General features: G+C 39.7%; 1 protein-coding gene across 3 annotated transcripts in view; it reads right to left on the bottom strand.

Annotated features, from left to right (window-relative positions):
- Positions 1-1,818: 1,818 nt before the first annotated feature.
- Positions 1,819-22,716, bottom strand: part of kcnq2b (potassium voltage-gated channel, KQT-like subfamily, member 2b) — a 41,689-nt gene continuing 20,791 nt past the window's right edge. The window contains exons 5-15 of one of the 3 annotated variants that reach the window (XM_030776734.1): positions 19,930-20,055; positions 18,200-18,310; positions 17,643-17,738; positions 17,145-17,239; positions 15,339-15,437; positions 15,093-15,122; positions 14,034-14,260; positions 8,387-8,495; positions 6,601-6,732; positions 2,919-3,042; positions 1,819-2,559 (exon numbers count right to left, since the gene is read on the bottom strand). In XM_030776734.1, the coding sequence (XP_030632594.1) occupies positions 1,819-2,559; positions 2,919-3,042; positions 6,601-6,732; positions 8,387-8,495; positions 14,034-14,260; positions 15,093-15,122; positions 15,339-15,437; positions 17,145-17,239; positions 17,643-17,738; positions 18,200-18,310; positions 19,930-20,055 (1,890 nt within the window). The remainder of the gene's footprint in view (positions 2,560-2,918; positions 3,043-6,600; positions 6,733-8,386; positions 8,496-14,033; positions 14,261-15,092; positions 15,123-15,338; positions 15,438-17,144; positions 17,240-17,642; positions 17,739-18,199; positions 18,311-19,929; positions 20,056-22,716) is intronic. The other 2 variants (XM_030776736.1, XM_030776735.1) reach the window with 2 other exon arrangements.

Below are 22,716 nucleotides of genomic sequence, written 5' to 3'. Positions count from 1 at the left end.
AAACGAGCGAAAATGGCATCAGCTTTGATGATAATGGCCAAACACTGATGTATTGTTCTTAAAGTTTGTCGTCACCTGTGTACACTCAGTAGAGAAAAAACTGAGTAAACTGAGTATGGGAGACAGGAACGGAGGTGGGTCATGGTTATGTCTGCATCGCTGGCAATCTATGGATGGATCTTGGCTCTTTTTGGTGCTAAGAGCAAGGAACGGTAGAATTGACAGTGTCACCGAGATTTTACAGTCTATCAACCCACAACAGTATTTAAGTCCATTCAAACTGCTGCACAAACATCAAGAGAGTTTTTGGCAAACACTTTTAGCATCTTCTGTTTGGAGAGGAGGGACTGCAGTAGTCTAATGGCTGCCTCAGTGAAGTTTGACAGAGTTGTGCAGTTGATAATAAACTTAAAAAGCATGCTTTTGTAACTGTTCTAAAAGCTTTACATTAACTCTGAGAAGACAGATTAACTGGGCAGCTGGCAGTAGGCAGAATGCCATATCTTAATCCTAAACATTTTCACATTCTCCAGATTACGTTGTGTCATCCAGTAGTGTTATACAGGTATTTTAGGTCATGGCCTTTTAACATTTTAATATCTGCTTTCTGCTTTGAAAGCTCACATGTATGAAAATGTGGAAGAATGAGAGATAAACAACCAGCCAAACAAACAAGCAAATAAATAAATAAATAAATAAACAAGTAAATAAATACATGGCCCCTGAAGATTTTTTCTGGCAATCTGAAGAAGTGTTTCCTATGACAACAAGGAAGAGTGCAAATCCAACACATGAGTCTCATTGACCTAATGAATGGAGCAAAACCTCTGTGTTATCAGATCAGTCATTCAGCGACTAATGGGCATAGTTTATATACATTTTTCATTGTAGAAACTGCTTTATAATGTCCTTTATCTTACTGAAAAATAATCTCAGGTTAATTAGGCTAATATTGTACATGTACAATTGTACATTCCTTTAAAATATTTGTAATTCTTTAACATGCAATATATTAAAATCAGGGAGTACTTAAAAATTGTGCAAACTTGAGAGAAAGAGATATTGTGAACATGTTTGGCATGTAATTGAAGTGAATCTTGTATATTCAGCTGTTGGATGAGTACAGTGTGACACTGAATGACAGTGAGATATTACTGTAAATTTGAGTTATATAAATGGGTGAAAGGACAGACATCTGTGGGGTATTCTTTTGCTGTCGTGAATTTACATTCAGAGGGAGACGAGACCATCTCTGCTTCAGAAAGACTTCCAAGACAGTGAGTGGCAAATGTTGAATGACCAGTGGCATGAATACATGAATATGCTTTAAGTCAAGAGAATGACAACATTCAATGCATGAAAAACTACAGATCTTTTTTTTTCTACAGCTAATTGTTTTTTTGTTTTTTTTTCCCCTTTTTGTCTTCTCTCACTCATTTTTCCTCCATAAAATCAGCCTCAAGTGACTATCTGTCCTCATCTGCAAATTAAGAGAGAGATGCAGGTCGACTGATGGCGAGATTTTTTCCCTCTCGTGTCTGATCATTAGCAGGACGTGTTTGCCTTTAAAGGAAACGGTCAGTAAGACCGGTCATGCTCCTCTCCCTGAACACAGTCAGCCAGTGCACATTAGGGCCACATTCTGGTACCAATGTTGGGGCCATAGCTAACAAAAGTAGCAGTGATATTTAACGCAGAACTATCCCCCAGCCCACACATGCAGCTCTTCTCACTTTGGTCCTTGTCTGGCTTGTGTTTTTGGTTCCAGAGACCGCATTCACTAGCGTTGTGTCACATATCCAAGGCCTCACTTTGGGGTTACTTGGGGCCAGACCAGCCTCTGTCGCCGTACACCCCGTCTCCGGTGGCGGAATGCGGTGAGGGGGCACACAGCTCAGAGTCGGTGTCAGACTCACCCTCGGCAATGTACGGCCGTACCTTAGCGCAGCGGGCCACACCGCTGAAGTACACGTTGTTGAGAAAGTCCAGGTTCTCCTTGGACTGGGAGATGCTGAAGCCGCTAAAGGAACGCTCCAGCTCCTCGTGATCCACTGAGGGGATGGAAATGGACGTGTCACTGTCAGCCCCACCCTGCTGCTGTGATTGGCCCTGCATTTTCCCTTCTTCACCAGCGCCGCCACGGGAATGATGACCTCCACCCCCACGTGAGCTTCCATTGTGCCCGCCAGAGGAGCGTTCGTTGGCTGGCGGAGGAGGGATGCGCACCAGGGATGGATCCCCGACTGGGGAGGCACCTTGGCTGCGCTGGGTGGGCTCAGGTAAGGGGTGAGGATGCCAGGACGTGGATGGTGGGCATTGGGCCTGGTTGGAGCAGGTGGAGGGTGGAGGATCAAAGTTCTTCTGGCCTGCAGAGCTGTTGGAACGGATGATCTTAGTGATGGAGCCGCTTTTTTCCATGTGTTCCACAGGGCTGTGGTAGGGAGGTGCCGGATCAGGCTCCTTGGAGCCAAAGTAGGCATCTGTCTCTGACTGAGGGATACCCATCCGCTGGATGTAGATGTTGACCAAGAAGTCCAGTTTCCTCTCCATAGACATGACCTAGGAGAAAAAAGAGTGACGTTACACCTCACTTTACAATATGACAGCCATAGACCACTCTCGGGCCATGGAACTCAGCATTTCATACTGGGCAAGCAATGTGACAATCACATCATCCAGGGTTTACATTCTGTTACATACTCTGACAATGGTACTACAGCCTCAGTAATTAGATAACAGACAAAAAAAATCAGACAACAAGCCATAAAGTAAAATTAAGAACAATGACAAAGAAGCCGTGGTGCTGGATCACCTGTCAAAAATATTGTATAATTAAATATAACTTTTAACCATCTCTGGTGATTGAACGAATTGTTCCAGATCTACATATGAGGGCTTGTTTCATTCTGGGTTCTGACCTGTTTTTCCACCTTCACCAGTCGTCCCATCATGCTGGGGTCCTCTGGTATCTCTGTCTCTGCAGTACCTTTGGGGCGGTCCTTATCTGTCATTGGAGCACCTCTACCAACAATCTGGTCAACTCTACCAATCAGAACAAAAATAAGCAAGACCTACAATATAGGGAACTACGCAGGTGATCAGTCCAACAGTCAATCAGTTGAATGCACTCACAATAAAGGCAACTGGCTGATATAGCAAAGGACAAGTAAGTGACTCCAAAAAAGTGAATTACATATACCATATTGGAGAACAAAGAAATGTGTTAGACTGTATTCAGTTAGACTTTATTATTCACACATATTCATTTTTTTATTTAATGCGTCTAAAAAGGTATCAGTGATACATAAAGATTATTTTAAAAGTTGAAAAGTCTATACATAAAGTTTATATTTGCCTATATTGTATTTATAACTGTATTTATGCCATAAATCTTATATGTGTGGAGAGAGTGGAGAGGACAGAGATCCCACACTCAGCTACACCTTCTGTCTCTTAAGATCAGAGCATGATGGGAATGGAATGAGATCATGCGGGGAAGGAGGGCGGGTTATGACAAGAGTGGGTGTACTTAGATAGAGTTACAAACACACAGAAAAGAGCCTGGTCCACCAGAAGGACTTTTTTCTGTAGCCTCATTGACAATAACACCAGCACGATGTGTCAGGCAAGTACCATAATGTTGTCATTCACACGTTAACAACATGTTACTAAACATTACTATCTGCATAGTTCCAGCTACAGCTACAACTATGCATAAGATAAAAATATGAGGTGTCATCAGCCTCTTTGGTATCAAACTAACTACAGCTAAAAGCATTAACGTTTGTGTGGTAATTCAAGATGGGAGAATTTTTTCATAATTATAAATTGTTGAGCAATTATGTGTGCGGTCACAGCTACATTATGAAGACTTGATGACACATCCTTTCCGTCTTTGTCTGAGCTCTTCATTCTCATCGACGCGCTCTGTAAAATTCACAGAATAACGATTCTTTTCACATTTTCACGCATAGGCATAGATTATTCATTAGATTATTTATTCAAAAAGAAAAAACGCTTTTTCAGATTTTATTCAATCCCGTACCCCCAGTTTGAATTGAATGTCTACATATTCTCCTTCACACTGTGGGACAGAAAACCATTTTAACTGAGAGAGCTGTGCTGTTGTCTGGCAAACAGTTGATAGCTAATGCCTAGCATAGGAAAACTCTCTGTAAACATTCTCTGAGAGATGTTATAAGCACTCCAACACAGCCATAGAGCATTATATGGCATGCTTCTGCATCTGTCATGCCAACATGCGTTAGGAGAAAGAGGGCAAAAAAGAAACGAATGTTTGAATGTCTTGGACATGGGCACAATCATTTGTTGCTTCTTCTGAAATTCTGCCTTTTATGATTTTTTCTTCATTTTTAAGTAACTGCAAGCAAAAGAAAAAAAGAAAAGAAAAAAACAAACAAACAAAAAGGAAAACAAAACAACAAAAAAAAACCCTGTTTTCATTCAGCTACATGACTGGCTACTTACTTGTAAGTTCAATGACTCTGTGTATCTGGAGCATAAAGTGATACAACGATGCTTTGTCAAAGGTAAAATGACAAGAGAAAGTCACGATAAGGACACAAAAGCTCCTATATAGTATTCATGGCCCTATTCCATGTACTTTACTAATTAGAAATACTTTTGTTGTTACTAAATTGCTACTGTATTTAAGCACAGCTTTAGAAGATGGACTTGAATGGTTGATAGATTCCTTTTAAAGTGATCTCAAGCTTAGTGTTTTCTCTTTGGTGGCTAAATTAATAGTTTAGAACTGTACAGAGCTCAGTTACAACAAACAAATGTCAGAAAGCACAGCAAAAGTTCATTAACTACCTTCACCTCCATTACACAGGACAAGTGGACTACTAGAGTATGTGAAACAATGGTACAAGCCCTGATTTTAGGTCATTTCTGTTTCCTTAATACAGGCTAGAAAATGCAGTGTCATTTTACTAAGCTTAAGAGGAAAAAAAACCTACCAGTGGACTTCAAGCACATTAAATACACTTTCACACGGCTTGTTGGAACTGAGCAACTGAACCAATGCTGAAAAAAAAAGAAGAAATTCTTCCACTTTTCTATCAGTCATGTAGTCTGAAGCAAAAGCAGGTGCTTGTTTAATCTAAATGTAACCAAGCTAAGAAAGCCAGAGCCCCAAAGCCAGGAGCAGGGAGATGCAGGCTGGGTAGGAGCAGGGGGAGGGGGGCATCCTAACCTAGGAGAGTACTGAGGTGACTCTTTGGCTCCCTTGGTTGTGTACTTCTTATGTCGGGGGGTGGTGGGACCTGAGGGGCCCAATATCATATCTATCCTGGCAAAGCAAATAGAGGTAGACGACAGCACAAACGCAGCGTCACACAACGAGGACCAGCACACACGCCAGGAACGCCATCGGACACATCAACATGAAGAACCAAACCAAAGGACAAAAAAAACAAACAAACAGAAAACAAAAACACAAAAACAAATTCCGAGAGGAGAAGAGAGACAAGGACAAATAAGTGAAAATATATTCCAGAGACAGTTGTTTAAACAGCAGAAATCACTTCCTCCACTGCCTTAATGCTTGATCTTTTGAAATCATCATTCATAGAAAATGATACCAGAGCATTAATTTTGTAATGCAGCGGAATGATTTCTCAGAGCTCATCTCTGCAGTATTTCACAAGCAGGAATATATTTACATATATGTGGAACCATTTTGTTATCTCACAACATATATAGTACTTATTCGTGAAGGTGGTTTTACACCTCTGGTGAGAAAGACAGAGAGTGGAAGTTGGATGCAGAGTGGTTGGGACTGTGTGTTGTCAGTGGAAAGCAGGGTTCAAGTTACAGGGGGGATTGGGGAGGTCTGACCCCCCAGTTAAGACTTGGACCCCCCAAAGCAGGCAAAAACAACAGTTTGGGGGGGTCAAAACAGTTACATATGCTACTATGCTATATAGCCCTAGGGAAAAAGTTGACCCCCCCCCCAGGTGTCATTGTATATTTCGCACTCTGGTGGAAACAAATTACTAAATGCATTTTCCAAGAGTGACAATGTTTGTTACCTGGTAGTGTTTGAATATTTAGAGATTTAGCATTTTATATTATAGAATCAGACAGATGATAACCACTCTAACACTGAATTCAATGAGACATAAAATAACCTTTATAACAAAGAGTATCAGAGGTCTAACTTCTCAGTGAGATGCCTGGGGGAGAGGATGTCTGTCTGGAAATGACAGAGAAGTGTTTACTTAACACCTTAGAATTGTGGGAATGGTAGTTTTTCACATCACAGCTCTGAACCACATGTAGGTAGAGAGAATAAGGTGGTGTTGTTGAAAACAGATACTATGAACACAATAACACAATGAACTACAGACCACAGACAAAGAGAGAGAGAGAGAGAGAGAGAGTGAGAGAGAGAGAGAGAGAGATGGATGTACAATGGTGTCAGTAATGCTGTCTGTCACAAAACTAAAGAACTGAAATCTGTGTAGACAGCGAGTGTGTGTGTGTGTATGTGTGTGTGTGTGTGTGTGTGTGTGTGTGTGTGTGTGAAAGAGCGAGAGGAGGGAGAGAGAGAGAGAGAGATGGGCCATGTCTTGCCTGGACTGTAGGTTCTTAATCCTGGCCAGCATATCTAGGTGACCAGCCGAGTACTGTTCAATAACGTCCATGACATCGTATGGCCGGAGGCTCTCCTTAAATTTTCGCTTTGATACCATAAATCTCATTATGCTGCAGGGACAGAGATTTCATACTTACAGTTATGAACATTTAGATAATATTCTCACCGAAAGGTACTAACAACTGTCGTCATCATCATCATCATCATCATCATCATCATTGCCTAAAATCACTTCTAGAGAAACCTTGGGGCCTTGCTGAAGGGAACATATCATGTTTGGGATTAGGAATAACCTTTTGGGTTATTAGACTTATTCCCTGACCAACACACCATCCCTGCCATCATTTTAACATGCTAAAACAAGCATTAATTAGAGAATATAATACAAAATCAGTCATGACTGGATACAAGTGTCCCTGAGTTAATGATGTAGTTTTTATAACATCATATTACCATATTGTTTAGTGACACAGATCGTGCCAATTTCACTCAACAAATACTTTAGACTATATTATAGTTAATCAGCACAAATGATTATATATTAACATACTTTATATTTCCACTCCTACTTAGGGATGCACCGATCGGATACTGATATCGGATATCGGTCCAACACTGACTCAGATAGCTGGTGACAATGGGGCTAATCTTCGGAGCCCATGTATTCAATTCAATTCTATTCTCCGTACACACTAACATTTTTGTACCGTTTCCATTTTCCAAATGTTCTACATCCACACCAAAACATTGAAATGCCTTAGTGTTTGTTGTTAGGCTATTACGAAGTTGTCCCACCAACTGCTTGTTCGGCCAGGTCCCATCCAAAATTGCCACTCAGTATAGGGTTTGGACCACCATTGCGGTTGTTTTCCATCTTGTAAGCACAACAAATATAAAGCTTGTCCTCTACCATTGGAGCAGTGCATGCGCATTGTACAGTATGATCTGTAATTGAAGATAGATTTAATAGAGCAGCATTGACTGCATTTCGCCCGTCATGTTTGTTTTGGGGTCACAAGCACAAATTTTTGCCAGTGTCATGGCAACCATACGTCATTGTTTCTGAAACTGTCTGTTTTCCCTGTCCACATTACAAGGTCAACCAAGCTTTTTAAAATTTATGCACCAGAGAGCGTTTTCGAAAAGTATCGTTTTCGGTGGCGGAAAAGGCTGTTTTAGTGTGGATGGAAGGGCTAAACAGAGAAATAATTGTTTTCAAATTTACCCGCGTTAGTGTGGACAGCGCTCCTCCAGAAGCATTATGCCAAAGAACACAGCGAGTTCAACCAAACAAAAAAAAAACGGGAGGATTTGAAGAAGCAGTTAACTTTGCCGGGTGCATTGCAAAGGCACGAGAAACTTCCCAGTGATAGTGTGATCACTGGGAAGTGACAAAAATAACAGAATAGGTTCTCAAATTCAGTTGCTAGTGCACGATTATTTATTATTTAAAAAATAAATAACAATTCAGTAAATTTATATGTGTATTTATTTGTTACATTTTGTTTTACAAAGTTAGGAAAGCGATGTTTAAGTCAAGCCTGATGTTGCATTACACATAAAAGAATGATTCCACCCATTCCAGCTTATTAATTAAACACTATCTGATCGGTACTCAGTATCGGCCGATACCCAAAGCCCAGGTATTAGTATCGGGACTGAAAAAGTAAGATCGATGCATCCCTACTCTTAATAAATGGGTTTAAATATGATCTTGCTTTTGTCTAGGTTTGCGTGTTTGTTTCTCTTCACGTCTTTGCTTACCACACAGCTCTGATGGTAACTTTGAGTGATGGGGTCAGATCCTGGGGAACGAACTCACAGTGACAGCTCTTATTGTCATCGACAATATCTTCTCCAGGAAGACTGGCTTCTACAAGAAACACAAAATGGACAAAGGAGGCCTCCACTGTTAGTGAACACAACCCTAACCTCCTCTCCACTCTCATACTCTCTGTCTCTCTGGGATGACACCAAGCAGAAGGCCAGCCAATAGCCATTAACTTGCACAGCCCAGTAAAAATAATACATATTGTGACTGGGCATCAGTTAGATTACAGGAAGGTTAATGGGCAGTGTTGCAATATTTCATTGGCTGGGTGATGTCATTGATGATTTGATGCAGAGAGGAGGGGGCCGGGTGTGGGTGGGGCAAACAGGAGTAGAAGGATTGAGGGGGTAGTTAATTCATCAGTCCTTTGGCCCAAAAGCTAAGGATGCATTCATTGGCCTAGCAGTCTGCTCTTCTGTGAAGCTTTCTCTTCTGCAACTTGTCCTGAGACTGCATGAGCAAAGGCATTTTAGCTTTAACTGAAGTCTGCAACATCACAGTTTGAGTTACAAGCCACCTTCAGACTGAAGAATAGCAATATTTAAATCAAAGTCAGAAGATAGGTGAGGAAGAAGGGAACTTGATTAGTTCTTTTTTTTTTTTGGTATATTAAAAGCTAATGTTCATTGCTATTACCAGTCTGCAGAGCATGTGTAAGTCAAAATGGATCGTTTGTCTTCACTGAAAAGCTTTGTGTCAGCCAGTGCAGAACCAGTGAGTCATGTTAATGCCTTCACAAGCAGCAGGCCACCACCTCCCAACAAAAGCCTGAGAGTCAAAGTCAGTGTAAACTTGTGTGAAGAATACACAATGAAACTGTTCACAGCCTGCACACTGAATTAGACTGGCAATCAACAAGCTAGTCAAATTGTTCAGAAGACAACATTTATTCTTTATTTCTGTGCTATTTGGTGCAGAATAGCAAAAGAGATATAATGAGTAATGGATTTAAGTATGTTTAACTGCAAATTATTATTAATTTCATTGCCATTATTATTATTTGGTACTTGGATTGAACATTTCATACATTGTATCTTCTGTTCTCATTGATGTTAGCATCTGAGAGCCAGATTTGACTGATGTGTTGACTGTAGACTGATGTGTTGCTATGGAAACTGGCCTCATCTATCAAAAAATAGCCTGTTTGAATGAGAGGGCATTTAGATAATAATTACTCATGGGTACATTTTTCTGTCCTCATTGTAAACCATGCAAAAAACTGCAGTGGAAATCCAACAATAATGTTTTTGGGCCACAGTGTCCATCTTCTTTCTCCACATTTGTCTCTACAGCCTTAGTGGTGGAGAGAGGGTAGGAAAAAATATTTACGAATGACACCATGAACCAGTCAGATCACAGAGCCCTGAAACAGCTGTAGAAGCTCACATGAACAAGTACATTAAGATGGTCTAAAAGTGCTTTAGGAAGGCTGTAGCCTAGCTCTGTGGTATGGGCTGGAAAATTCTCATTGGCCATGGAGGTGGATTCCCCTTTTGCTGCTACAAAAAATAAAAAAATAAATAAATAAAAACTACCCAGCTTTCCTCACATGCAGGATATAGCACAGGGAACGACAGCCATGTTGAACCAAGTGCATATCCCTGTTTGCTTTGTGGCTGTGCTGTTTGGATTTGGAACCATGGAACAATGGAGCTTATGGAATGGCTCTAGAACTAAGGCATGCATTCTAATAGTTTCTATCGGCCCTTGAGTTGGTAAAGGGCTTTGCATTTTCTTTCTTTCTTCTTTTTTTTTTTTTTTGGTGACCATAACCTCCTAGCAGATATGTGATGTTCTCTTACTGATCAACCCTTCAATTGCTGCAAAGAGTTGGGAAGGAGAGATGATAATAAAGTCTAGTTAATAGAAGGCTGACAAGAAACCGTGACAATGAAGAACCTGGAACAAGGTTTGAAAAATGTGAGAAGAAAAATTAAAAAAGAGTATTGCAATGTTCAGAGTACTGGTATTTTCTTTAAGTGACAACATTTCAAACTTCTGAAGGTACAAATCGTCCTTACAGTTACTGGCTCTTGATAAAACCGACTCAACACATAGTTTTTTCAAAGAATAAATTTCTTTTCTTTTTTTTTAAATGTGTGACCTTGCAAAAGATCACCTTTAAATGCTTCGAACTTCCTGTACCTTCAGGAGAAGAATATACCGCAATTAATTTTAAAAAAGAAATCATTTTACTGCATTGAGATGAGAGCATATAAAATCCTGACCAAAAAAAATAAAACAAAAACTACAGAATATGAAGATGTTCAACATCAAAGGACAATTCATCACAGATTTTTAAAAAAAAAATAAAAAAAGGAATTTCATGAAAGCAAAAAGCCGCTTGTTTTCTCTTCATGTTTGACCATGCCACTTATGAAATTGTCACATATGCACTATGTGTGTCATTCCTGAAGAAAAAAAATCTCCTTTTTTAAGAAGACAATCTGTGATCTTGGGAGTAAATGTATTATAAAATCACCTTGCGTCTTCGTTGACATTCATATGAACCCAGGCATGCCTGTTCATTGGATAATCATCTCAATAACAAGGTCTGATGTGCTTAATCAAATACCAAATGCAAGGCACATTAAACACAAAAAAGGAGAGAAATGCTTAAAGGAAAGAGGAGTTATCATCATGAATGTGGCCAGGAATGCTGTTAGCAAACCAGCATTGACCTGCTGAAAAATGCTAATTAACTGAGGGGTATAACATATCCCTGTGATTGTTATAACACATTTATAATGCTCTCATAACCATGTAACAACAGTTTTCATCACAAATTTGGGTAAAAAGTATTAAAATCATCATTCAGTACTGCATGGTTATGAGAAGCACATAGGTTAATGAGGTCTTACTGCAGGCAAATACTTTCAGGTGTTACTTTGTAAATATCTGTAATACCCTAACATTATGTGGCACAGCTGGAAGCCTGATGAATTCCATGACATTATTCAAACCATGCTTATCAAGCCACATCAATTTAGGTTCCTCACTCCGTTTTCTTGCAATTTATTTAATAATGTTCCAAGCAAACAAAATTTCTTGCTGAGGTTAAAGATAAATAATATTTTTTAAAAAATGGTAACCCAGAAAGAAGAATAAATTAAAAATGAAGAGAATGAAAAAATCAAGGAAATGAATAATGTAAATAAATTCATAACCACATAAATGCAATAAGTCTTGAAGTGCAAATAATTGTAACAAATATGCATTGTTTAATTATTATGAAAGAAAGTAAAAACACTTAAAATCCAGCAGTCAAGCAGTCCATTAATTCATTCGTGTTTACTTTTTTCTCTGCAAACACACTGCATATTAAGCACATTGCATATTTCCATATTTGAACCTCATGCTACTTTGCATCCATGTCTTAACCAAGCTGAGGAAAAATAAAATGAAACGAAGTAAAGCCAAGCTAAAAAAAAAAATGAACAAACAAACAAAAATAAACAGAAGCGGAACATAAGAGCATATCTGTAGGGCTTGTATTAATGCTATGAAGCAGGTTAGTTAGACTGATTTGGTGAATGCCATTTTAAAGGGGTAGAGGTTGCATAGAGAGCCCAGACCCATGTGGTTTGCCTGACCTGGAGAGCTCCTCTGCCTCAATTCTTCCGCCTGCATCTCAATCAGCACTTTAGCATCAGCATCGAACAGAGAAACGAAAAGGACAGCATCAGGATCAATCACAGTCAATTCAAAATGAGAAGAAAATCAATCGCATACACATGTATAAGAAATGGTTCACACTTTGTACAATGTGCTGTTAGTGTTAGCCCCTTAAAGAGTTCATGACACCAAACTGTTGACATGGAGATGCAGCTTTCAACATACTGATCCTGAAGTAGAAAGCACCAAACTATAGCAACGCACATGTTGTCTTATAACTGTCATCTTCACATTATAATATAGAATACACTGCAAATGATTTTGTGACTGATGAATAAATATGACTGGAAACACCCATATCTTTAACTATGCACATTGTATAAAGTGTAAGCCTTTAACTAATGCAAGCACTATGTTAGAGGTAGGGCTGCAATGATTAAAGTAGTGATATTGAAGAAAAACATTTGTTATAATAAACTGAAGCATTTAGAAATCAAAAAAAGGTAAATTCACCAAAAATAAAAAAAACAATGCGCCAGTTTAAAATATTGATGTCGGCACATTTTCAGCATCGACCTTATCAATTACATCATTAATCATTGTAGCCCTAGTTAAAGGTATGTTAGTGTAGTTAGCATTAAGGGAATTAAATGTTATAGTTCGAGTTTCTATGAGAGAAAGACTATTTGTATAAAAAAAATCTTAAATGTATTCAATTTCTGAATACATGTAACACATTGTACTATACACACATATGCAGTAATGGCTAAGGTGGCTATGGCTTTGATTTTGCTACATTTTCAGATTTCAATTCTAATTTCAGACTTCAGTTCAAATTTGCTTTGCAATATGAGTATGAATATGATCACAAAGCTGTAAATGAATTGTTTTGGATCTATGAGCTGACATCTACTTGCTGAATTTAAAATATAATAGCAAACACACAAGCAATAGAAAAAGCAACGCAGAGTATCCACACATATATCATGGACAACCAATATACTCACACAAAAGCAATGAGCTTTGATACACATCACTTTGCCAAAGTATCATGCAATAGCACACGGAACCATCAACAAAAAGCAACACAAAATAATCCAGTCCTGTTATTGGACAAAAGAGGTCTGTCTGTCTGTTTGTTTGCCTGTTTTTTGTTTGTTTATTTGCTTGTTTGTTTGTTTGAAACAGTCCCCTCTTCAGTCCGAGTAGGTGAAGGTTAAGAACTCCTCCACTGATATAAAACCATATACTTGATCTTTTAGGCATCATAAACCACATCGTCTCATCAAACAATGTCAGCTTATGTGACTTAGGCTTGTGTGAAAAAGCTGTTGGTTCAATTCTATTGACTGCTCCATACATGCTTGAATAAGAGTGTGTGGTATAGGAGCAGGAGGGACATGGATTCTGCGCTCCATCAGCCACCTGATGGGTCATGGCCCATTATGTTCCATTCAACTCCTGGCCACAAACAGTACATGTGACTCAGAGGGTCTTTAATGTCTTGGCCATGGTTATTCACAAAAACGGAAAAAAAGAATTCCCAAGACTTTAACACATGGTGTTTTTCTGGATCAAAGGCAGCTGCCTGAATACGAGCTGAAAGTCAAACAGAATCATTCATCTTACACTTCCTTCATTCCCTTCCAACAAGTCCCTGCTGGACTTTATGGACTCACCACTCACACCAGTCCATTACCATTTTTCCCTGAGCTAACACAATAACAAAGACACCAAATGATATTATTTAAAGCTATCACTGACTTCATGAAGGACCCCTTGTACACTTCATACACACAAACACACACAAACATAAACACACACGCATATATATATATATATATACAAAAATACAATGCCTCTGAAACCAAACTCCAATAGAAGCACACAGAGATCCAGAGCCACAGGGAACCAACAAAAGGAACGAATGAAAAGGACACGGCATCCCAGATTTGACTTCCTCACCTTCTGAGTTCTGCCGCGAGGCGGCACCTTTGAACCGGAAGGCTTGGCGGGCCCGGCTGCGGTCGCCAAAGCTCAGGCTCTTGGGCACTTTGGAGGGGCTGTCTTCGATGCTGTTGTCAGCGCTGGGTGAGCGTCTGAGGGGCTGCTGGCCCTGGGGGGAGCCCTTGCCTTTGGTGCCAGAGCTCCGTGGACTGGAGAATACTCTCTCCTTCAGACTGACCTTCTGACTGCAAAAGGGGGAAGACAACGGGATTTAGAAAGCCCAGGGAATACCATGACTCATTTTGATGTATAACATCTGCCCCTGTCGGGATAAACCACTGCAATGTGACACAGTGCTGTTTTAGACATAAAGGTCATTCTTAATGGTGCAGGTGTTGTTTGCCTAGGTGAAAAGATGCATTTTATATGCATTAACCAATCAGGAAGCTCTCTGCAGTAACAGGAAGCATCGTGGGTATCCATCAGAGGTTCAAATGCAGGACATAAGAACTCATAAGCATTCACAACAAGGTCAGAAATGCACTTTCAGCTCTCTCCTGCACAAATCCATACATTAAGAACACATGTGTGTCTAGTGCACACTTCTGCCAGTCGCTACACACAGCATGACACAACACATTCATCTGCACAAGGGCAAGGACAAAATCTCCAGCCCCACACATAAATAACACACACAGACACTCACATCAGAGCATCACGCATGCTTAGCCTGGAGCCAAGTCAATAAAATATCTGAACAGGCACACAAACACTCACACACACACACACACATACACCACAAAGGTTCTTGTGTACAATACTGGCTAAAAGACTGCAATATTGTTGTATCCACACAATCTCACACTGCATTTAAAATTTCTAATATTACCGACAAAATAAATATCTAGACGTATAAATGTGGAAAATCATAAGAAAAACTTTAAATGCTTATTTTTTTTCCTGTTTTCGACTTGAGCAATACGCTACACACGAATACAACGGAGATCTGTTAAAACTGGATAGCTAGTTTGGTGGAACCAACAGAAAGTAATCAACAAACTAAAACACAGTAATTACCTGGGGGAGGGTTCTGGTTGAGCATCCTTCCTGTAAACAGAAGGAAAGAACACACTTTATTGCATTCATCAGACATGTCACATAAAGGTAGTGTATTTATCAATAATGTATTAACTTACAACAAAAGTCTTCTGTGACATTTCTGTAACATTTATCACACACAAATGACTTTGAAAAACCCAGGACTGAGAAGTTCACAAAAAAAATCCAAACTAAACAGTATGTAACTTTTCTCGTTTACAGTACCTGAAGGAGAGTCCAGATTTGCTCTTCAGGTTTCGGAGCAGATCCAGCTGATTAAGGGGAGGAATGAGTCTGCAGAATTGAATGGTAGAAGAAGAAGAAGGGGAGCAGGAGGAGAGTGGGGAAAAAAAGTTTGACTGAAGTTTAAAATAGCTATTTTAGTTTCTGCCCTTGAGCTACTGCTACTTAGAATTTTCTGGAGAATCATGAACGACCTTGAGTTATAGCCAACTTAAGTCCCCCTGCGGGAGAAGCATCAGAAGCAAAGGTATGTCAGTTTTAAAATGTCTATTCATCATAAAGCTCCCTGTCAGTGGGGCGTTTCCCTCTCTCTTATTTTCCATTTTAAGCCAACAGTAAAGCTTAAGTTAATAGACGAACAGTATGCCGTACAGCAGGAGGTAGATTCAAACCCCAGGAAAAAAGAGGAGGTTACATCCTGATGAATTAGTCTACTCATCTACTGCTAACAGAAAAAGTGTTAGTAACAGTGTTGTACCTACAGCGCAAAAGAAAGGGCAGAAAATGAAATGACAAACTGAGTCACTGTGCTAATTATGTTTGAATGAGTGATGGAGCCAAGCTATCTTTGCTCTTTCCTGTCCTTGTTAATTCAGGTACTGGCAAATTTCATCTGGTGATTCTGAAGAGAGAGAAAGCATGTGCGCTAATGTTTGCGATGTGTGTTAATGCTAGGAAGTTGTATTAATGTTAATGAAGTGTGTTAACATTAGAGATGTGTGTTAATGTTAGTCAGTTGCGTTAACGTTAGAGATGTGTGTTAATATTAGAGATGTATGGTAATAGAGAGTGTGTGTTTTAATGAAAGAGATGTATGGTAATAGAGAAAGAGGGTATGCGTTAATGCTAGAGATATATGGCAATAGAGAGAGTGTATGTTAATGAGACAGGCATATGGTAAAAGAGAGAGAGTGTGAATTAATGTTATAGACATATGGTAATAGAGAGAGAGGGTGTATTAATGCTAGAGACATATGGTAATAGAAAGTGAGTGTATGGTTTATGAAAGAGATGTACAGTAATAGGGAAGGAGAGTGTGTATTAATGTTAGAGATGGTGCTAATGGGAGAGAGACAGAATGTGTTAATGTTAGGAACACATGATGCTGGAGTGAGATTTGGATGCATTACATAAAAAGCAAGACAGGTCAGACATCAGTCAGACCAAACCAAACCATGTTAACAGAAACATATGCTGGTTTTAGAATTTATTGAAGTTTACATAACACTACAATCATCTATCATCTTCCAGAGATACGTACGTGTACATCTGTGTAGGTGTATATCGTTCTATCTGTTCATCTAAAACATAATTAACTTTACAGACCAGGTTCCAGCTTATTCTGTATATATGATTCTTATCTCAAACACACATATCTACAACTTCTGGAAGAAAAATAAAGGAAAAATCAAACAATAATGGCAAAAGAATCATGTAAGAGGGTTGCTGAAGAAAAGACTGCGTTGCCCCAAGGCCTTACACAGACTTCCCCAGTAACCTTCACCAGCCAAAAAGACGTGAAAAAACCATCAGCAAAGGTCACTGAGAGAGAATCGATCTGCAGACGTCTGAATCCATCTCCTCTGACACTCAGGAGAAATCCAGAGAGAGAGAGGGGAGGGGGAGTGAAAACAAGAAAGAGAGACAGAGATACACTCAGAAAAGAGAGAGACAAAGAGAGAGTGTCAAAGGCCCAGAGTGAAAGAGAGAGAGAGAAAGAGGGATATATCCAGGAAAAAAGAGGAAGAGAGATAGAGAATTGACAGGTCTAAGAGAGTAAATCAATACCTGTACATGGGGACAGATACGGTTCTCTCATAGTAGTCCCAGGTAGACTGCAGGTCTGTGCGGTTCAGATTAGTGGCATAAAATCTCCAGGCAGCCTGGGGGAACAGAGAGAAATACATTACACACATGAATAATGCATACGGTGAAATTTCTATTCTTTAAAGCCATTGTAATCACGATGTGTGTGTGCGTGTGTGTGTGTGTGTGTGTGTGTGTATGTGTGTGTGTGTGTGAGTGAGTGAGTGTGTGCGTGTGTGTGTACATGTCACTGTATTCTATTGAAAAAAGTAGCCCAGCTGCTTGTGTCACAGCCCTGATTTTTTTGTTTCAAACTTTGGACCAAACAGATGCAGAGTGTAACAATTTAGCTCCTGCATGCAGTGTGTTTGGAGTTTATGATACTGAAGGTTTCTGTCCATGAGATTTGGTGAGTAATACTCACTTTAACTGAAGCAAGCCTTTTAAATATCCCCTCCGATGCAGAGTGACAGATTTTACCTGGATTAGGCCGGCAGCTGGATTACGACGTTTCTCAAAGTGTTTCTGACGATGTTGCTCCTGAACTTTCAAGGCAAAGCCTGAGCCCAGGATTCCCTGCAAGAGATAGGAAAAAAAGAGTTTGAATATGACTCATCTATATCCACATTTTCCTGGAGAAGACAGAGTGTCACTAAACCTGCACACTCTGTCATGAATTTGGAAGGATTTATTTATATATGTTTTGCCACAGAAACATTACACATATTGTTATCATCATGTTTATTATACATACACACAAGGTTCAGGACACATATATGAGCATCCATAATCTCATATGCTATAATTTATCACTGTTCTATTTTACCAGCACACCTGCTCATCTCATCTTTCATTCACAGTCATACTGATTCACTATGTTCCTTTCTCTCATGTCATTTTAGCTGATTTATCTCAGGACCTCTATGAGCTAAAAGAATGAGATCTTGTCTTGGGCCTTTGTCAGAGGGAAGGTTGCTACGTTAAAAGATTATAAAAGTTGATTTGCTTGTTTCCCTGAGTGTTCAGGACAAACGTACCGCTGGCAGAGCGAAGAAGGACACGCCGATCAGGGTGAACGTCGCGGCAAGGAGACGACCATTCCACGTTATTGGGTATTTATCACCATAGCCAATGGTGGTCAGAGTAATCTGTGTGTGAGAGAGAGACAGACAGAGATAGACAAACAGATAGACAGAGAGAGAGAGAGAGTCAGACAGAGACAGAAAAACAAAAAGACAGAGAGAGAGAGAAACAGACAGGCATATATATATAGAGAAACAGATAGACAGAGAGAGAGAGAGAGAGAGAGAGAGAAATCAGCAGCCATTTTGAGTTACTCTTGAAGGAAGAGTGCTGATACTGATGTGAGTGAGAGCGACATTTCCATTTCAGACTTTTTAAGGCAGAAATGTCTAAAACTGCAAATCAAAATATCTGAACCAGTCCAGGCTATTGAAACAGTAGAATATGACCATTCATATATGAAATATCATGAATGTACCTGTTTTAAAGGCTTGTTGTCTCTCACTCTGTCTTTGGATCCTTATCATTCCCCCTCTCTCCCTCTGTGTGTGTGTCTCTGTCTCTGTCTCTCTCTCTCTCTCTCTCTCTCTCTCTCTCCCTCTGTTTCTCTCTCTCGCTCTGTCTCTCTTTCTCTCTTGGATGTTTAAGAAAAGATTTCCGTCTTAATTATGCATAAAAAGAGTTTTAACTGAAAGATAATGTTAACACAGAAACACTGTATTAGTGATAATAATGTAAAAAAAAGAAAATCACACAGTGAACTACTTGAAAGCATTAAATCCATTTCTTCTTTCTTCATCCCAAACAAAACACTATCAACAAAAACCTCATTCCCAATCCTACGATTCAACTTCACGTTTGGCCCTACCTTTATATGACTGCATTTACATGTTAATTACATAATTACTGAGAAAATTTCATAAACACACAAATTACCCACATGCTGCAGTACAGACATGTTTAATCTGTGCACAGTCACCAGCCACTACTATGTACAAATTACACAAGAACACATACTCTCTATCTATCTATCTATCTATCTATCTATCTATCTATCTATCTATCTATCTATCTATCTATCTATCTATCTATCTATCTATATCGATCTTATATACATGTAATACCAAACAAGCCTAGAAAATGAACTGTTATGTAAGCACTACACACACATAGTGTGTGTGTGTGTGTGTGTATGCAGATATGTTCATTTGATAGATCCCTGTGAAAATTCAGTCTCCATCAATTCAGTCTTGTATCTTGGGGTGCATTTTCACAGGAAAACTGCCAACTGCATCCTGCCAATTACTGAGCACCCCAGAGACCACAGTCCTGCCAGTGAAAATCCTTGACATCTGATATTTAACTATGGCTCTTGCTGTAATAAACTTTGGCATCGAGATACTGCCTAAAAAAAGAAATGCTTATATCAAGAAAATCTTATATCTAAAGTGACTAACAAGATACTGAATAAGGTAATGGCGAGTTAGAGGGGATAGAAAAACAATGATGTTTAACATAAAGTGGTAAGTCTACTGTAACAAAGACAGGCTAATTGTGATAGGTCAACCGTTTCTGTCATTGGTCAACTGTTTCCGTGACGACAGTGAATGCTGTTGGGTGGAAGAGGACGGTGTAATGGCTTCATGGCTGTACTTGTGAGGACCAAAGGGAAAAGGAGCTGTGAAAAGTGTAGTGAAATCTAAATGAAAGAGAGAAGGCGGTCAAGGACGGTGACCTAACTTACCAGGCCCCACCAGAGTGCATCCGCATAGGTCTCAAACATCTCGTTATCTTCCTTCTCTGCCAGATAGACCAGGAACGAGGCCAGGATCAGGCACAGAAAGCCAATGTACCAGGCTGTGATCAGTTCCTGCCAAGGACAGACACATACACACACACACACAGACACACAGAGTAATCACAGTTGCAGCACAAAGACACACATTGTGAGCATCTATATCATATGTCACCATACAGACCCAAACATTCACTGTAAATATTGTTGTTATACACAAATATACAATAACTATATACATGAAACTACAAACAACACACACACACTAGAGCAGGCATCATATGGCTAAAGGACTGCATGTGGTGAGGGTGATGCATATTTAAACAGACGTAAAGACCTTTATGCATGTTTATTATTAAGAGATACACATTTGTGTAGTTACACCTGCCTAAGCTGACATTTAAGAGCTGTTCTCTGAGCTCAGACAGATGCTGATTCAGTTATCAGAATAAATATGTGGACAAGAGAAGAGTGCTTCACTATTTATATCCTAGATATCGAACCATAAAATCTGGAGAACAGCCTGATGGTCTGTGTGGACTGTGGACTATGACAAGCATCAAAACTCAAATCAACAACAACAGCAATACACACACGCGCGCGCACACACACACACACACACACACACTCTCTCTATGTTTAGAATCCCTTTCATTAGATCTTAAACATGCACATAAATACATACACACATACACACACACACATGCACGCACACACACACACACACACACCACAAAGAAGGTGCACTTTTCAAAGCTCATGTTGCTTGTTGTTAAATCAAATAAATAAGATAATAAGAATTTCAGAGAATAGATAAACATTAAATCTGTTTAACAAACACCAATTTAATCTTTATCAGTGCTTTATTAGTTTGCATTGCATCTTGTAGTACATAATGAATGTGCTTAAGGAGTTCAGATTTAGTAACATGTCATTCTTTTCACGAAATTCACTTTCCCTAGGCAATTTGTAATCTAATACACAAAGCTGGAGACTGGTGAGACCAGCCTGAGGGGACAGAAGCAATAAGACACCCCCAAAAGGACCTAACAAATGGAGATCCACTTCAACTCACAGAGAGGGAGAGAGAGAGAGAGAGAGAGAGAGAGAGAGAGAGAGAGAGAGAACATGCCCGCTGCTAAAGTCCAGCTTGCCTTTATCTAGGAATTCACTATCAAATTCTAATTAATCAGGCATCTCTAGAATAATTTATAGGCATAGGGAGAAATCTCTAAAGTCACTATGTTATCATTAATCCTTAATAAATATTCATCTGGATGCTCACAGCGAATGGGTGTTACCAAACACATGACACTGTGGAGGTGAAATGGAAAGAGAGAGAGAGAGAGAGAGAGAGAGAGAGAGAGAGAGAGAGAGAGAGAGAGAGTGAAGATCATCTTTCACTGAAGGAGATCACATAATGTTGAGAGGCAGCTCTACACACAGAAATGTGCTTAATGGCAATAATATGTCATATCCGTTTTCCCAGTAACACCCCCCCTGCAGAGGGGTAACAGACTCCTATAGCTCCAGTGTCTTATGGTCTAAGTAGAGTATGTCTAATCTTGGGTAGAATGATCTAAGCACTGTAAGGGTTTGTTCAGGTAAAAAACACACACACACACACAGTATGATCATCAGTTAGCTTTAAATAAAGTGTTATTTAAGGATTTGAAGAGAATTCAGTTTGAAGAAAGATCTAGGTACTGTGGTGCCTTTAACTCTTTCGACCTAGAGTTTTGAATTTGTTAAGAATGTTACAGTATGGCATTCTGTGACTGGCTGTATTATGTGTCATGTGTGTCAACTCACTGATGCTGCCATGCTCTGGAGCAAGATGCCTGAGGTTGCTCCAGAAATGTGAGACCTTCAGTGTAGACAGTAAAACTTGAAAGTCACTTTGTATAAAAACACCAACTATATTTGCTGTACACCATCCCTAAAAGGTCTTTTAGGAACTCCTGTAACATAACCTGAGGTGTTATTAATAAACTTCCTATTTTGATGAGCCAACGTGAAAATGAAGAGCTTGTGAGAACACCCACTGATGTTGCAGAGGACAGTGTTAAACATAACTGTAGAATGAAGCAACTGCTTATACCTAAGTCAACAAAGGAAAAACTGCTTCAAAGTCTGCCTCATCAGCAAACGTTCCCAATGCAGAACTCCTCAGTATCATGAAATGGGACACCAGCAGACCGCACTAATCAGAGGGAAGACAGAAAGGGGTCTACCTGGAACACATGGGGCCAATAAACTGATTTTGGCCCTAAAATAAAAAATGCTTAGTCAAATTTTCCGTACTCCCACCTCCATACATTAGACATATTTCTGAGACACAAGACTTTGACCTTGCAGGAATCTTTGCCTGAGGGCATACTCCTCACAGAAGAAGATACAGAGAGGGAAATTACTGCCTTACACAGCAGGGAAAGAGGAGATGTGCCAAAATTTTTCAGGGTGCCAGGGTGGTGCCCAGGTTAACTCAGTCACAGCCTTTGCATTCTGCTGAGTTGGCGCGTCTGAAATGGCATATTATCAGTACGCAGCTGGCATAGGTGAAAATGTGCCACTTCAGAGGGTCAAACCAGTGAGCATAGGGATGTCCAGAACTGGGCAATCAGGGAGACCATGCCAACTGCATCTTGTACCCCGCCCCATTCCCATCCTCCACATCTCAAATGCTTTCAGGTTCAGTCCTAATAACCTCACAATGTCCACCCACTGGTAAGAGAA

The sequence above is a fragment of the Chanos chanos genome, chromosome 6 (genome assembly GCF_902362185.1).
Source record: "Chanos chanos chromosome 6, fChaCha1.1, whole genome shotgun sequence".
Taxonomy (NCBI): Eukaryota; Metazoa; Chordata; class Actinopteri; order Gonorynchiformes; family Chanidae; genus Chanos; species Chanos chanos.
This window is presented reverse-complemented; position numbering and strand designations above follow the sequence as displayed.